The sequence below is a fragment of the Pan troglodytes genome, chromosome 6 (assembly GCF_028858775.2).
Source record: "Pan troglodytes isolate AG18354 chromosome 6, NHGRI_mPanTro3-v2.0_pri, whole genome shotgun sequence".
NCBI classification, from domain to species: domain Eukaryota; kingdom Metazoa; phylum Chordata; class Mammalia; order Primates; family Hominidae; genus Pan; species Pan troglodytes.
In genome coordinates, this window is record NC_072404.2 from 56284443 (window position 1) to 56299360 (window position 14918).

The 14918-nt window shown below is 46.0% G+C and overlaps 1 protein-coding gene across 4 annotated transcripts in view; it reads right to left on the bottom strand.

Annotated features, from left to right (window-relative positions):
- Positions 1-3679: 3679 nt before the first annotated feature.
- DDC (dopa decarboxylase) overlaps positions 3680-14918 on the bottom strand; it is a 104918-nt gene continuing 93679 nt past the window's right edge. For all 4 annotated transcript variants that reach the window (XM_003318447.4, XM_519096.5, XM_009453062.5 and 1 more), the window contains exons 12-15: positions 13105-13203; positions 10258-10359; positions 6254-6472; positions 3680-4088 (exon numbers count right to left, since the gene is read on the bottom strand). In XM_003318447.4, the coding sequence (XP_003318495.1) occupies positions 6272-6472; positions 10258-10359; positions 13105-13203 (402 nt within the window). In that variant the 3' untranslated portion in view covers positions 3680-4088; positions 6254-6271. The remainder of the gene's footprint in view (positions 4089-6253; positions 6473-10257; positions 10360-13104; positions 13204-14918) is intronic.

Below are 14918 nucleotides of genomic sequence, written 5' to 3' on the forward strand. Positions count from 1 at the left end.
GGAAAAGAGTCGCAGAGGGAAGAAGGCCATGTGAAGATGGGGGCAGAGATTGGAGTGATGCTGTCACAAGCCAAGGAATGTCTGGGTTACCAATAGCTGGACTTTGTAGACAGCATGGCCCTGCCAACACCTCAATTTCAGTTTCTGCCTCCAGAACTGTGAGAGAACACGTTTATGTTATTTGAAGACACTGAGACTGCCATCCATTGTTCCAGCAGCCACAGGAAACGAATGCCCTGCATTCTTACAGCACTGCGGCAGGGGTGGAGTGATTAAGAGCAGGGGCTGTGGAGTCAGCTTTCCAGGATTCAAGTCCCAGCTCCACTGCTCAGGAGCCACTACTGAGAATTGTTCAGAATCAACCCAGCTGAGGTCTGAAGATCATTTAGACCGGAGCCTGGCCCACGGTAAGCACTGCCCAGGTGCCAGGTGTTATTATGGCTGGGCTGGCCAGTTCTTCCTCTTAGGTTTCCTTGCTTAGAGTTTGGGAAGGAAAAAATAACCCACCTTGTTGGTGTTTTTTTCTACTGTTTTTAGGCTGCTTAACCTTGCTGTTTCATAAAGTAGCCAAATTCTCTTATTTTCACAGGACATTGGAATCTCAGATATACAAGGAAGCTGAAGAATTTTCTAATTTTCAGTCCAATCTCATGGACTGAAAAGTCAGTCTCATAGAAGAATGACTTTCCGATGTCCCAACTCTTGGTTTTTTCCTATCTCCATTTGAGCACCTACAAGGGAGAATTCACTGCCCTGTAAGAAAACACTTTCCACTTGCTGATAGGCTGACTTCTGAGTTTTTCTTTGTATTGAAAATCTGTCTCTTTCACTTTGTCTTTGGAGCTAGAGAGGAGACTCTTCAAATTAAAGGGAGTGTAAAATGTGAAGACAGCTGCTGAGTCCTCTTTGAGTCTGTCCTGTGAGACACCCTTCCATTTAGAACTCTTCCTGTGTGACTTGGCTCCTCTCTCACAACACCTGGGGACACATCCATCTCATAAATCCTGGGGTCTAGATCTCACTTCCACATTGGAGCACTTTGGGATTCACGAGGTCTGCTGCAATACAGCCTGCTCTGTTATCTTCTTCCTCTTTCCTCTACCATCCATTGCACATCTGTGCTCTGGGGAACCATTCACAAGTTTCTCTAAATTGGTAGCTCCAGATGTATCCAGTTTATGCAAGCAACTTACACTCACAGTGCTTTCTTATTAATTTTTTTCTACTACTTATTACAAGTGTAAGTTATGGCAAGTAACTCAGAGGTATTAAGGAAATAGATTTTGATATCAAATGCAGTTGAAAAGGCAAAAAAAAAATTCTAGTGTTTGATGTTTGGATATTTACATAATTTAGAAAAGCAATGAAATGATCCCTAGATAAAAAAGCCATTAGTCAATGTTCATATCTTTCCTCAAATGTAGACTTTCTGAATTGCATACCAGCAGAATCAGTTTCTAATTTGTCATGTCTGTTGGATTTCTGAATTAAGGGGTGCAGGTGTGGAGTCAGTGGATATTAGAACTGCCCTCCCTTGGGGTCTTCTCCTCTCTTGTTTCTCTTTGAACTGTGGCACACCCTCATGATGATCAAGGGGCCACCCAGTGACACCTGCTCCCCTTTTTGTCTTGGGCTTTCCTGCAGGCTCCTTGGTGATGGGCATGTGGTCAGCAACAAAGAGATTCTCCAGGTTTAGGGAGTATTGCTGTTTGCTGGATTTTAGAGAGGAGACATGTGATTCCAGGACAAATCTTTCATATCAGCTGTTAGTTGTGTCTAGATCAATCTGGGACTTTCCCAACACTAAGCAGGAGGGGCCTGTTATCAGGAGATACCAGAGGTCAGTAAGGAAACATCTAATTCCAGTGCCAGCAGCACTTTGTGCACTCTTTTTGACAATAACTTGAATATGTATTTAAATAAAGATGCTCTGTATTGACCACAGATATTAGTCTGAATAATCCAAAACTTTAAAAACTTCCCCACATTGGATGTGGGGTCTAGGGGCCCCCTAGGGATGGTCTAGGGTCCAAGACTTTACCTTGGTAGGCAAAGACAGGGCTTTACCCAGAAGAGAATAAATGTCTTCACTGCCAGTTACCTTCAGAAATGGTTAATCCTGGGGAGCAGATGGCATCTTTTGCAGCGTAGTTTACTGGGCAAGAGCGTGGATTCTAGAGCCAGGCTGCCTGGGCTCCAATCCCAGCTTGGTCACTGATTATATGACCTTGGAATAAATCACTAAACCTTGCAATGCCTCAGTTTTCTCACATGTAAAATGAGCATAATAATTGAGCCCGCATCATAGAATTTTAAAATAAGTATTAAATTAATACTTTAAAACACGTGTAACAGTGCCTGGCATACAGCAAGTGCTATGGGTGTGTTCTTGTTAAATAAACTGGGAGGAAGTTATTCTTCCTGTTTCTAGGGCTGGGGGATTCAGATCTGAGAACCACTTTATGGAGGAACCTGGAGAAGTCAGGAGGTGGGGTGAACTGCCATGAGTTACCTAGAAATGAGCGAGAAATCAGACAAGCTTTTCTCTCTGTTCGGTCTGTGTCTAAGCTGATGTCTTAGACTCTCCATCAAAAGGATCCAGCCAGTTCGGAGGGAGGAAATCTTCAGTCACTTGCTGGCCTCCTGCCCTGCTTCTGTACAGCATCCTCGTTGGCCCCTGCCACCCAGTCTCCTCCCTCCCATCAGGTCTCAGCCATCTTTCTGAAGTATATTTGTGGATGAGTCTGGATGAGCCCACTAAAGCAGAGAGCTGGTATCAATGATGTTGGTGGCTCACACTGGAGCCCTTGCAGCAATCTTAACTCACGGGCTGAAAAATAATCTTGTAAAATTTAGACATCCCAGCCTCAACTCAACCTGAGTACTCCACACTCCACTGGTCCTATCAAGGGTGGCCCCTGGTGGGCCCCAAAAACACAGCCTCTGTCCCCACATCATGATGGAGGTCAGGTCTTGTTTGCTGTTGAGTAGAGAACAAATGACCTGACTAAATTAGATGGGGAACTACTTGGCATCTGACGTATTTCCAGATTTTTGAGTAACAGATCGTATCATTCTCTTAGTTCACATAGATATCTGAGGTCTTTGAAATTCAAATATACTTGGTAATAACCCAAGGACCCTTTCTGACAGTGCCTTTGATAGTTCTGTAGTCTTCAAAGGACAAGAACTAATCTTAGGATTAAAACACATGTTTCTAAAAGCAAAATGGTTCCCAATACAGATAGTGAACTTAAAGTGAGATTGAGTAAATACCATATCCTTGTTGGAATTGATGTTTACAGAAGTACTCTTCAGTTGCTTATCAATCATGATACTACAGGACAGATAGACTTGTCGAGCCAGAAAATCAAGGCCCAGAAAGCCAGAGAATCCTTCCCATCACAGCAGAGACCTCGATCTCATTGCTCCAGGTTGACTCTTGGTTCTAATTTTATTTCCACAGAAGTTGAAGTCATCTTCAAGTAAAACCTGTGTATTGTTAATGTATCCAGAACAGTGCCTGACATATACTAGGCACTCAGTGAACATTTGCTGAATAAATGAATGCCGTTTAAAAACATCCAAGGATGCTGTATCTTTGTCTACTTTGGAGGGAATGTCTGTATCACAAGAATAAATTTGATACAACATAAAACAAGATGATCATCTGACACAATTAGTATTTCACTTGAATTGTTTATTAGGCATTTAGCCACATGACAAAAGACAATTTGAAGACCACAGATATAATTTCAAGTTGCGTGAACATCGATTGCCCTGGAAAATATGTCAGTGAGGCTTTCCTGCCACTTCTGATGACTGCAAGAACATGAAAATCTATAATGTTTTAATCAACAAAAATTACAGCTAATGAGTAAAAGCTATGGCCATGAAGATTAACTTTTTAATTAGCAAATAATATTTCTTTGTTGATGAGATACTAAGCAGACAAAATCACAACCCTCTGGATAACTTTGGAGAAAGACATGGGAAGCCACAGACAGACTCAGTTCCATGAAGGCAGGATGATATTTATTTGCTTCTTATTCCAGTTTTCAGATATATCTCTCTTCAACTTTTGATTCCTACAGGGAAAAAAATAGCATGAGCATATGGCTACATTAAAAAAAATAAAGAATAAGAATTGCATGTACTTCTTATTTGAATATAAAGAACAAACGTATAATTTCTCCAATGAAACAGACAATTGTGCAATGCCAAAGAGTTTGAACTTAAATAAAGGAATTTTTATTGCCAATCTGGCTTCTCTGATGAAAATTGTATTAGTGTCAACTAGAATCTCTGCCTAATTTTCTACCCTCTGTAAAATAAGAATAGTTCCTACTTTCTCTCAGAGCTATGACCACATGAATATGTGTAATAAACTCAAATAAGTACAAGTAAAATCAAGATATTAAGATTTTTATTGTTCTAATCTGTCCAAAACAACATACATGCATTAGGACTTACTATTGTATCACATATCTTTTTAAAAATTGAATTTCATTTTTACCTTTTGAATCTACAGCAAATATAATGACTCCAGAGGAACTGAGACTCCTATCGGAAACACACATTTGCTGATAAATTTTCAGAGCTACACTCTCCACATATGTTCTTCTGGGCGTATGTCAATAAGATCCTGATATGATACATGCTTATGAGATAGATGCAAACGTGGTGTTGCAGAAATGCGAGTCAGGAGCGTTTGCCTGATAGGGATTTGTTTCGTATAGAGCTTACAGCGGTACTTTCCCTCCCCTCACATAGTCTTACGCTGAGAGCAGTGGAATAACTTCAACATATAAGCCGCTCCCCACTACCTTCCAGAGATGCTTGAGATACCACTTTGGAGTTGCTCTGGGTCAGCAGTTCTTCCTCAGACCCCAGGTCTCTCTCAGCTTATGAGTAGGGGAAGGCCCTGGTTGCACCAGGGAAAGGACCTGGTTCTCAGGGCACATTTTGACTCAGAAGGTAGCCCTTTGGCTTCAACTTTCAGGAGCCATGGACAGGTCTATCACATATACCAAACATGATTTTCAACTTCTGACTTGTTGAGCACTATACTTTTTCAGATATTCACAATTAAAATCAACAGCAAAGAAGATAAAAATTGTAGGCAATCAGGAAATGCATTACATGATCCACAGATTCTAAATCCCCCACGGGTTATAATGAACGAGCCATTGCAAAAGGGAGAGGGAGAGAGAGAAAGAGAAGCAGACCCTAAGGAGGGATCACAGATTCTTCCACCAAATGGGACAAAAAGACAAAAAAAAAAAAAAAAAAAGAAACAGAAAAAGGTAGACATACCCCAACAGGATCACATTCTTAAGATAACCTAATGAAGAAGCTTTCTAAGGTTGTCTAGATTCCCACAAACATAATTTTAAATACCCTCCATGTTGCCAACACTGCATTTATTTAAAATGTGTGCTTTGTTTTTACAAATTAACTGCATGCTGTCTCCAGGGTTTAACTATGAGGGGTAAACCCCTCACAACTGCAAGAAGCCCGGTAGTCAAAACATATCCTTTCTTCAAACCATCAAGAATTTGGACGGCAAGTCGTGAGTCATAATAAATTCCCTTTTTATTGTTTTCATTAGTTGTCTAAAGGTCACCAGTTTCTTATATGAGCTTGTTATGATATAAGTTATCTCAACAAATGCTGTTTGAAGAAACCTGAAGTATTATAGAGATTGATGTAAGAATAAAAAGTAAAAGTCTAAGTTTTAAAAGAATTATTACAATGTATCATTCCTTCTACTTCTCCAGAATTAACATGGTTTTCTCTTCTTCCTGTTTTTTTTTTTTTTTTTTTTTTGAGACTGAGTCTTGCATTGTCGCCAGGCTGTAACGCAGTGGCGTGATCTCGGCTCACTGCAACCTCCGCCTCCCAGGTTCATGCGATTCTCCTGCCTCAGCCTCTGGAATAGCTGGGATTACAGGTGCATGCCACCACGCCCAGCTAGTTTTTGTATTTTTAGTAGAGACGGGGTTTCACCACGTTGGCCAGGATGGTCTCAATCTCTTGACCTCATGATCTGCCCACCCTGGCCTCCCAAAGTGCTGGGATTACAGGCGTGAGCCACCGCACCCGGCCTTCTCTTCCTTATTTTAAGGTGAGGGAAATGCACTCTGGCAGCATTGAGTGGCCAGGCTGGGCCTGTAGCTGGGTCTGGACTCCAGGAGGACACTCTTGCCACGGGACAAGGAGACAGGCAGAAAATGAGCCCAGGGCAGCCTACCTGCAGCTGGCTTCACTCCTACTCCCTCTCTGCTCGCAGCACGTCGGCCGCCAGCTCTTTGATGTGTTCCCAGGCCCGCTGCACATGGGCAGATTCCACGGTGCGAGAACAGATGGCAAAGCGCAGAACAAACTTGTCCCTGAGGTGACATGGAACCAAGTGGATTTTTTTGGCACTGTTTATTCTTTGCAGAAGAGCTTCATTCACTTTGTTGGAACCCTGGAGGGATTGAAAGAGAGGAGCTGTGCTCAGGTCTCTGAGGACTCAAAAGTCAACTGGTCATGTAGGAAAGACAGTGCTTGGCAACCCTACCGTACATCAGGAAGAAGCCGACTAACCATCCCCCTTGCGTTTACGATGTTACAAAATTCAACAAAATAATAGTAATGCACCCTAAAAGACTGCATGCATCTTCTCCCCACAGACAATTTCTCTATATTCAGATGTGCCATTAAAAGATGACCCTTCCATGGTCTAAGTTTTTTAAGGAAAATAAGGATCCCTGGATATGTAATCTACAAATATATGAGCTTAAACAGCAGAATTGGGGTTTCTGATGGCACCAGGGGAGGAGTCTCTAAATTCTCACGGAAACATAGAAGAGTCTCAGCAACCTAGAAAATGAAGCATAACGGTCAAGCTAGTGCTAGAATCTGAGAAGAATGTCCATGAACCACAGGACCGAGCAACCACTGGTGCCTCTCCAGACAAGCACGGCCCACCAGCCTGGGGTAGGGGCAGAGGCTCCACCCCTCCCACTACACTAGAGATGGAAGCCTGGTATCAATAAGCCAATGGGAAGCCCTTGCTGTCCTGCCTGGGCCCTGCTTCCACAGCAGCCGGTCTTCTGACACTTCACCTCCACCTCCCTTTGCTCCTCTGTCCTTCTTCTGTTTGCAGGCAGTGACTCCATGTCTTCTAAGCCATGGAGTCTCAAATAGAAGGAACTGAATGTGGGACACTGCATCCTAGTCACCCAAACCTCACAGGACTGCACTTCGTGGCCCTGTCTTCAGAGTGGAGAAGCAGGGAGGATGAGTGGGAAGGAGAGAGTTCTATCCACTCCATGGAACCACCTCAGATGAGCACCTGCAGGATGCTGGCACCTGGCCATAGAGCTGCGCAAATCCCCTGACCTCTAGCTATGGGCCTGAGCGCCCTGCTCCTGTTGTGCCCAGGTAGACAGTGATGGGCCAGAGGAAATTTGGAAACCGTGGGTGAACACCAAGGCTGGGTGAATCTGGATGAGGACTCAAGGATGAGGATAGAGAAAAAAACAAATTATCGTACCAAGGGAATGGAATTTTACCAAAAAGACTCAGTATGAGAGCAAACATCTGCAAAGTATAGAGCACAGAAAATGGAAGCAAATTATTTAGGAAAAATGTGCTTGCCATTTTCAAACAGACTGGATAGGGCAGTACTTCCATGAAGTAGAGGCAAGAAGCCTAGCAGAGGTGGGACAATTACAATGAACAAAGTAGGCTGAGTGCACACAGATGGAGACCAAGCAAGTTCTGGCCGTAATGAGGATGGAGGGAGAGGGACCATGATGCCATAGCAACATCACATCTGCTTTAGTAAAGAGCCACATGACACACTGAAGCATTCAGCATGAGAGGACCTGAAATTCAGATTAGAGAGGATTAGACCAAGAGAGAGTGAGGCCAAGATGGCAGATATGGAGGCAGAAAAGTGAGCCACAGTGTTTGACTAACGTGCTTCCTCCAGAAACTGGATTTGCAGACTGGAGGCACAAGCAAAGTTTTACAAAAGGAAACATTTGTCAGCTGAAAAATGCCCTGGACTTCCTTCATGAGAGGACTCACTACATGGCATGAGAGAAGAATGGACAGAAACCAGTACACAGATGGGTTTGGTGGCATCTACAAATTATGCAAATAAAATAAAAGCCATAACCTTGACGACATTATGCTAAGTGAAGAAGACAGTCATAAAAGGCAATATGTTGTATGATTTCATTTATACAAATGTCCAGAATAGACAAACCTACAGAGACAGAAAACAGATTAGTAGCCCTGAGGATGGGGAAAGTGCCATGACTGGGTGTGGGGTTTCTTTTAGGGGGATGAAAATGTTCTAGAATTAGATTGTGGTGATGGCTGCACAATTCTGTAGATATACTAAAAATACTCAAACGTAGCCTTTTTTTTTGAGACGGAGTCTTGCTCTGTCGCCCAGGCTGGAGCGCAGTAGCACAATCTCGGCTGACTGTAACCTCCACCTCCCAGGTTCAAGTGATTCTCCTGCCTCAGCCTCCCGAGTAGCTGGGATTACAAGCATGTGCCACCACTCCTGACTAATTTTTGTATTTGTAGTAGAGACAAGGTTTCACCATGTTGGTCAGGCTGTTCTCGAACTCCTGACCTCAAGTGATCTGGCCTCCTCGGCCTCCCAAAATGCTGGGATTACAGGCGTGAGCCACCACGCCCAGCCCAAATGTAAACTTTAAATGAACAAAGTGAATTATATCTCAATAGAACTGTTAAAAAAATAGAATATAAAAGTCCTAGAAGAAAACTGTCAGCAAAAACAAGAATGAAAACAACTGCTTGATAGCAGATGAGTCTAATAAGCACGATGCCAACACTAAGGTTGGTTGACTGGACACATCCTGGACATGGATGGACTGAGGCTTCTCCCACAAACATCCAGGGCGTGTCTTGCCCTCTCGGTCCTCTGTGCACCTCCCAGGTCTCATCACTTTGTGCTCTTCCAAGGGCTCAAGTCTCCTCTCCTGCTCTGCTATCTGCAGGCTTTCCCACGGCTGCAGCTCCTCCTCGCCTCAGAGCTCCAAGAGTCAAGTGAGGCAAAAGGACATAGTAGGTGGAGTGGCAGTGCCACACTCTGACTGGCAGCCCCTTGACAATGACACTGACCCCAGCCTGCTCCTTCTCCTGAGTGCTGTCTTTAATTTGAACAAGGAAGCCTCCTGGAAAGGCTTGAAATGATTGTGAATTAAAAGCTACCTCAGCCGGGCGCAGTGGCTCACGCCTGTAATCCCAGCACTTTAAGAGGCTGAGGCGGGTGGATCACGAGGTCAGAAGTTCGAGACCAGCCTGACCAACATGGTGAAACCCCATCTCTAAAAATACAAAAATTAGCTGGACGTGGTGGCACACACCTGTAATCCCAGCTACTCAAGAGGCTGAAGCAGGAGAATCACTTGAACCGGGAGGCAGGGGTTGCAGTGAGCCGAGATTACACCACTGCACTCCAGCCTGGGCAACAGAGTGGGAGACTCTGTCTCCAAAAAGAAAAAAACAAAACAAAACAAAAAAAACCTTATAAACCAAACAGACAGAGCATTTGGTCTCACCTGGCTCTGTGTACACAAGGGAGATTACCAAGGGGCATGTGTGCAGTGCATCTTAGAGCCTTTTTGAGAACTGTATCATGATTCTCAGTAGAGATGGCTTATGCCCCAACCCGTGTGGGCCAGCCTGCCCTCACCTGGTGAATGCACAGCATCAGGCAGCAAAATAACAGCACGCCACAACACAGTATCAAACAGACTCCTGTGTGGGCATCTTGTAAAGGTGCGCAGCCAGCAGCTCTAGGGTGGGGCCCAAGACTGGCTTTTCTAAGGAGCTCCCAGACAATGCTGATGATGCTGATGCTGTGGATCCACAGAAGACGCTCAGATTAGTGAGGCTATGGACAGGCCGCTGTCCTCCAAGGAGGGCCAGTGGCAGAGGTGTGGGATGGAGCCTTGAGGAAGGAAAAATGGTAAAGATTCTGCGGCCAATAAGCTATGTAAGTTAGAAGTCTCATGGCAGGCTTGAGGAAGCTGGAACAGCCGCTGTGCGTGGAAACAAGGCTGTGCAGCATGGGGCAGGGCAGGCCGGTGGGCCAAAGAATGCAGGCTTTGCTCTGCCATCTCTGGAGAGCCAGTGCCAGTGTTCGAGCATGGAGGTAATGAACAACACTTTCCCCTCTGTCACATTCACAGAAAATGAAGAATGGAATAGATGTAGACAAACCTTTAGCCGAAAGCAGACAAGCCCCAGAATGACTTCCACACAGATTTCAAAGCGGGGATCCTGGCGCACCAGTGACTCAAACTCATGGGACAGCAGGACATGCTTCAAAGAGGAAAGGGAAAATCTGTTTTTCTCATGGCCATTTAATTCAGAACTTAACTACCTAGAAAACCTTATTAGACTGCCCATGTATAATTCATTTAGATGCTCTTGGCAATTTTCCTCAAGTGCTTTTACCGTTCACTGACCAGCTGTTTCCAGGCAGGCTAAGAAACTCATTCCCTACATTAGCACAGGTCTAGTGTCTTCAGAACACCAATTGTCATTTTCTTCTGTTCATGGGACTATTCTTATCCCACCCAAACTGTCTTTTATAATGTTAGAATAAACACCGTGAGGAGGTATTTGATCATTCTGGAAGAGACAATGGCTAATGCCCATCGAGTTGCTCCTCTGTGCTTGCGGTGCCAGCGCTCACCACTGCGGCATCCTCGGGACAGCCCACAACACAGAGGATATCATGATTATCCCCATTTTGGAGATAAGAAAACAGGCTGGGAGAGGGTGAGCGACATGCCCAAGGTGCACCCGGAGGCCTTGGCTGAGCTGGGATTCTAAGGCAGCCTGATGGAGCTGCAGCTCTGTGGCTGCCACAGCTGTTGCTCCTCCTCCGCGTTTGCCACCTAGAGCTGGGCATCCTGTCCGCTCTGTCACATTCAGAAACGGCCTTCCTCTCATTGAATACCACACTGACCTTATTTCACTTCCAGATAGTTATAGAACTCAGAAGCTATTCAGATAGCATGTGATCCTAGGAGAAGGAGCCCTCCGTGGCATAGGCCCGTGCCTTGCTCATTCTAAGCCCGCGCATACAGCAGGGCCCCCATGTTGCAGGTGCTGGGGAGGACCTGCGGAAACGCGGCGCCTCGCGGGCAGGGGGTGGCTGGGACAAAAACACGTGTCATACGAGCGGTTCCTCGTCATGCCACCAGAGAGCGCCAAAGACCTCGGCCTCATGGGCGATCCCGAAAGCCGGTTCCCGCCCAAGGAGACAGGCTTTGAGCATCGCTGGACTCTGCTCCTAAGGCAGGATTGGGTCCCCTTTAAGAAAGAAGTGGGGTGTGTTTTAAACAGGAGGCAGCATGATCATAACTAGCTGTCCTTGAGCTTAAAGATGTCATCATTGTGGGGAGATAAATCCCTTATTTTTTGGCTTTCTTTCCCCAAAAAAGCTGAATTCGTCTCAAATGGGTAGAGGGGGATTTCCTACCCAGGAATTCATATACATACTCCTTTCCCAGTTCTCGCCTCCAAACAGGTCCTCATAGTGCTCGGCAGCTCCTGGAACTGTCCTCACCGAAGCTTTGGGAGTAGGCAGTTCATGGCACATCCTAGGCATTCTATGACGCTTGCAAATGGATGTGTTTATATATGCTGTGCCACAGAGGAGGTCGCTGGGGACACCTGCCCCTGCACAGCTGGTTGTGAAGTGGCAACAGGACTTAAAATGGAGGGCTGTTACCATTACTAAGGCTGAATATCACAAGTGTGCTTGTTCCCATGAAGCCTGGGGACCTCTGTCCATCAAGATGAGGCCACAGCTTAGGAAGGACACCAGGATCAGAGAGAGCCAGCAGAACAGCAGCAGGCCTTCTGCAGCTGGCTAAACGGGTGGCTCTAGGCAGGTCCAGGCTCATATTCAGGACTCAGTTTCCTCATTTTTTTTTTTTTTTTTTTGGTGAGATGGAGTCTTGCTTTGTCGCCTAGGCTTTAGTGCAGTGGCACAATCTCTGCTCATTGCAACCTCTGCCTCCCGGGTTCAAGTGATTCTCCTGCCTCAGCCTCCCGAGTAGCTGGGATTACAGGTGCCTGCCACCATGCCTGGCTAATTTTTTGTATTTTTTTTTTAGTAGAGACAAGGTTTCAGTATGTTGGCCAGGCTGGTCTAGAACTCCTGACTTCATGACTTGCCCACCTCGGCCTCCCAAAGTGCTGGGATTACATGCGTGAGCCACCGCGCCCAGCCAATTGTTATTTTTTTTAAAAAAAAAAAAAAGCAGGGGAGTGGGGCTTGGAGCTGATAAGTGGTTCTCAAATTTTAGTGCATAGAGAAGGTGTCTGGTTTGCTTGTTAAAACAGAGGTTGCTGGACCCCACTGCAGGCCAGCACTGCTGGTCTGCAAGCATGTCTGAGAACCACTGGACTAGGGAATATCTACCTTATTCTGGCAATTTTGGGGGAGAAAAACACAGTCCTTATGTTCTCATGATTGCCATTGCTCAATGAACTTCATTCTTGGCTAGATGTGGCTAAAGCACAACCTATGTGATGTTTCTACTGTGACCATCTTCCTGGACCTGATAACCTGCAATCTTAACGAAAGTGACTTAACAGATCTTATAAATAACCTCATCTCAACAACCCAAACTACAGTCTGGTTCTCTTGCCATGTATTTGCTTATTAAGACATTTGAAGTCCAGGTGCAGTGGCTCACACCTGTAATCCCAGCACTTTGAGAGGCTGAGGTGGGTGGATCACCTGAAGCCAAGAGTTCAAGATCAGCCTGACCAACATGGTGAAACCCAATCTCTACTTAAAATACAAAAATTAGCTGGGCATGATGGCGCATGCCTGTAATCCTAGCTACTCAGGAGGCTAAGGCAGGAGATTTGCTTGAACCCAGGAGGCAGAGGTTGCAGTGAGCTGAGATTGTGCCATCGCACTCCAGCCTGGGGGACAAGAGTAAAACTCTGTCTCAAAAAAAAAGAAAAAAAATTTGAATTTATTTCTAAAGTCCCGAAAGACCTCCGCAATTTTACCATGATAAATAATAAAAACAAAGTCACCTTGCGGATATAAGCCTGCAGTCCTTTGACTCCATACATCCTAAATACAAACCACATTTTCAAAGAGCGAAATCTTCTGCCCAGTGGTATCTGCCAGTGCTGAAATGAAACATGAAACAGACCATCAGTGAGGAAGATATTAAAAGCTGGCTTCCTTTTCGGCTCACCGGCTTGCCTATTTCTCTTGGAGGCAGCCGATTCCCTGGTGGCCACCCTGCTCCCATTGCCATGGCCTGTCTTGGATGGCAGGGCCCTCGGTGATGTGGGCAGAGGCTTTCTTTGCAAATCTCCAAGAGAAAGGAACACAGATGGGGACTGTTGACCTGGGAGCCAGCGATGTTCATTGTTTTCACTCAACAGGTGTTTGCGGCATGCACAGCAGGGCCAGACCCTGGGCTGTCCCCTAGGGTTCCGTGGTGAGCAAACAGGGAAGACACGGCCCTGCCCCCAGTGAGCTCACCATCCAGTGGGGATAAGGGGGTAATTTTCATTGATGTCCTTGCCTACGAGGAAGGAGGGAGCCAGAACCTGCTCTTGTCTGCCACTTCTGCCCCAGATGTTCTGGCACTGTTTTCTAGAGCAATACTGGTTCCCTCTTGGTCCTACTGATCACCATGGAGTGACCCCAAGACCCCTCATCAGAAGACACAATGTGTGTCTCCATGCTGGTGCTCCAGAGCTTTCCCTGTCCTTCCTCTGGTTTTCCCAGACCCAGTCAGTTGACTGGCCCCCACACTCTGAGGGATGGAGATGTGGTGAAGTGAGCAAGGAAGGACTGGGACGAGGAGACTGCTGGGAATTGAGCATAGCAGCACTGCGTGGTCATCTTAACAGTCATATTCTATTTCAGCTATAAAGGAGACACTGAGGAGAGCTGAGCCAGCTCCCTACTGGGCCTGGGTGACACAATGCAGCCAGGCGCGACACTCTAGCACAGCTGGGCCATCTGCCGGGTGGGACTGCTTAGCCGGAGTCCTGAGTCCCGCACCGCTCCCCAGTAGGAGGGCTTGCAGGTGTTTTTTAAAGTGTGGGTGAAGGCCGGATGCAGTGGCTCACGCCTGTAACCCCAGCACTTTGGGAGGCCAAGGCAGGTGGATCACCTGAGGTCGGGAGTTTGAGACCAGCCTGACCAACATGATGAAACCCTCTCTCTACTAAAAATACAAAAATTAGCCTGGTATGGTGGCACATGCCTGTAATCCCATCTACTTGGGAAGCTGAGGCAGGACCCGGGAGGCGGAGGTTGCAGTGAGCCAAGATGGCGCTATTGCACTCAAGCCTGGGCAATAGAGTAAGACTCCATCTCAAAATAAATAAATAAATAAAATAAAGTGTGGGTGGAATGAACAGATGGCAACTGCTTCTGAACACAAGAGAAGCAGCTCAAGGGCCCAGAGCCACGGTTCTGCAGGAGCTTCTCAAGTCAAAAGGGAAACAGGGACCCAACCTCTGACTCAGGCATTCAGTGTGGTTCCCCCCAGTTGCACACCAGGCCCTGCCCGGTGTGTTGACACATTATGTCCTTTGAGCTTCCTAGCAGCACTGTAAACAAGGGTTCAGATCCCCACTTTCTTGGAGCAAAAGCAGGTATGGAGAGTGACTTGCCCAATGTCACCAAGCCAGCATGCAGCAGAGCCTGAGCCGAACCTGCACACACAGTTGTCTGCTGGTCAGCACTGTTTGCAAGCTGTTGGGCTGCTCAAGAACTAAGCTAACTTGTCTTTTGGGAAATCTAAAAGAAGAACCCCTTATCCCACCACTAGCTGACTGACTATCTAACTAACAGTCAGTAAAACGACGCTTCCCTGCCATGG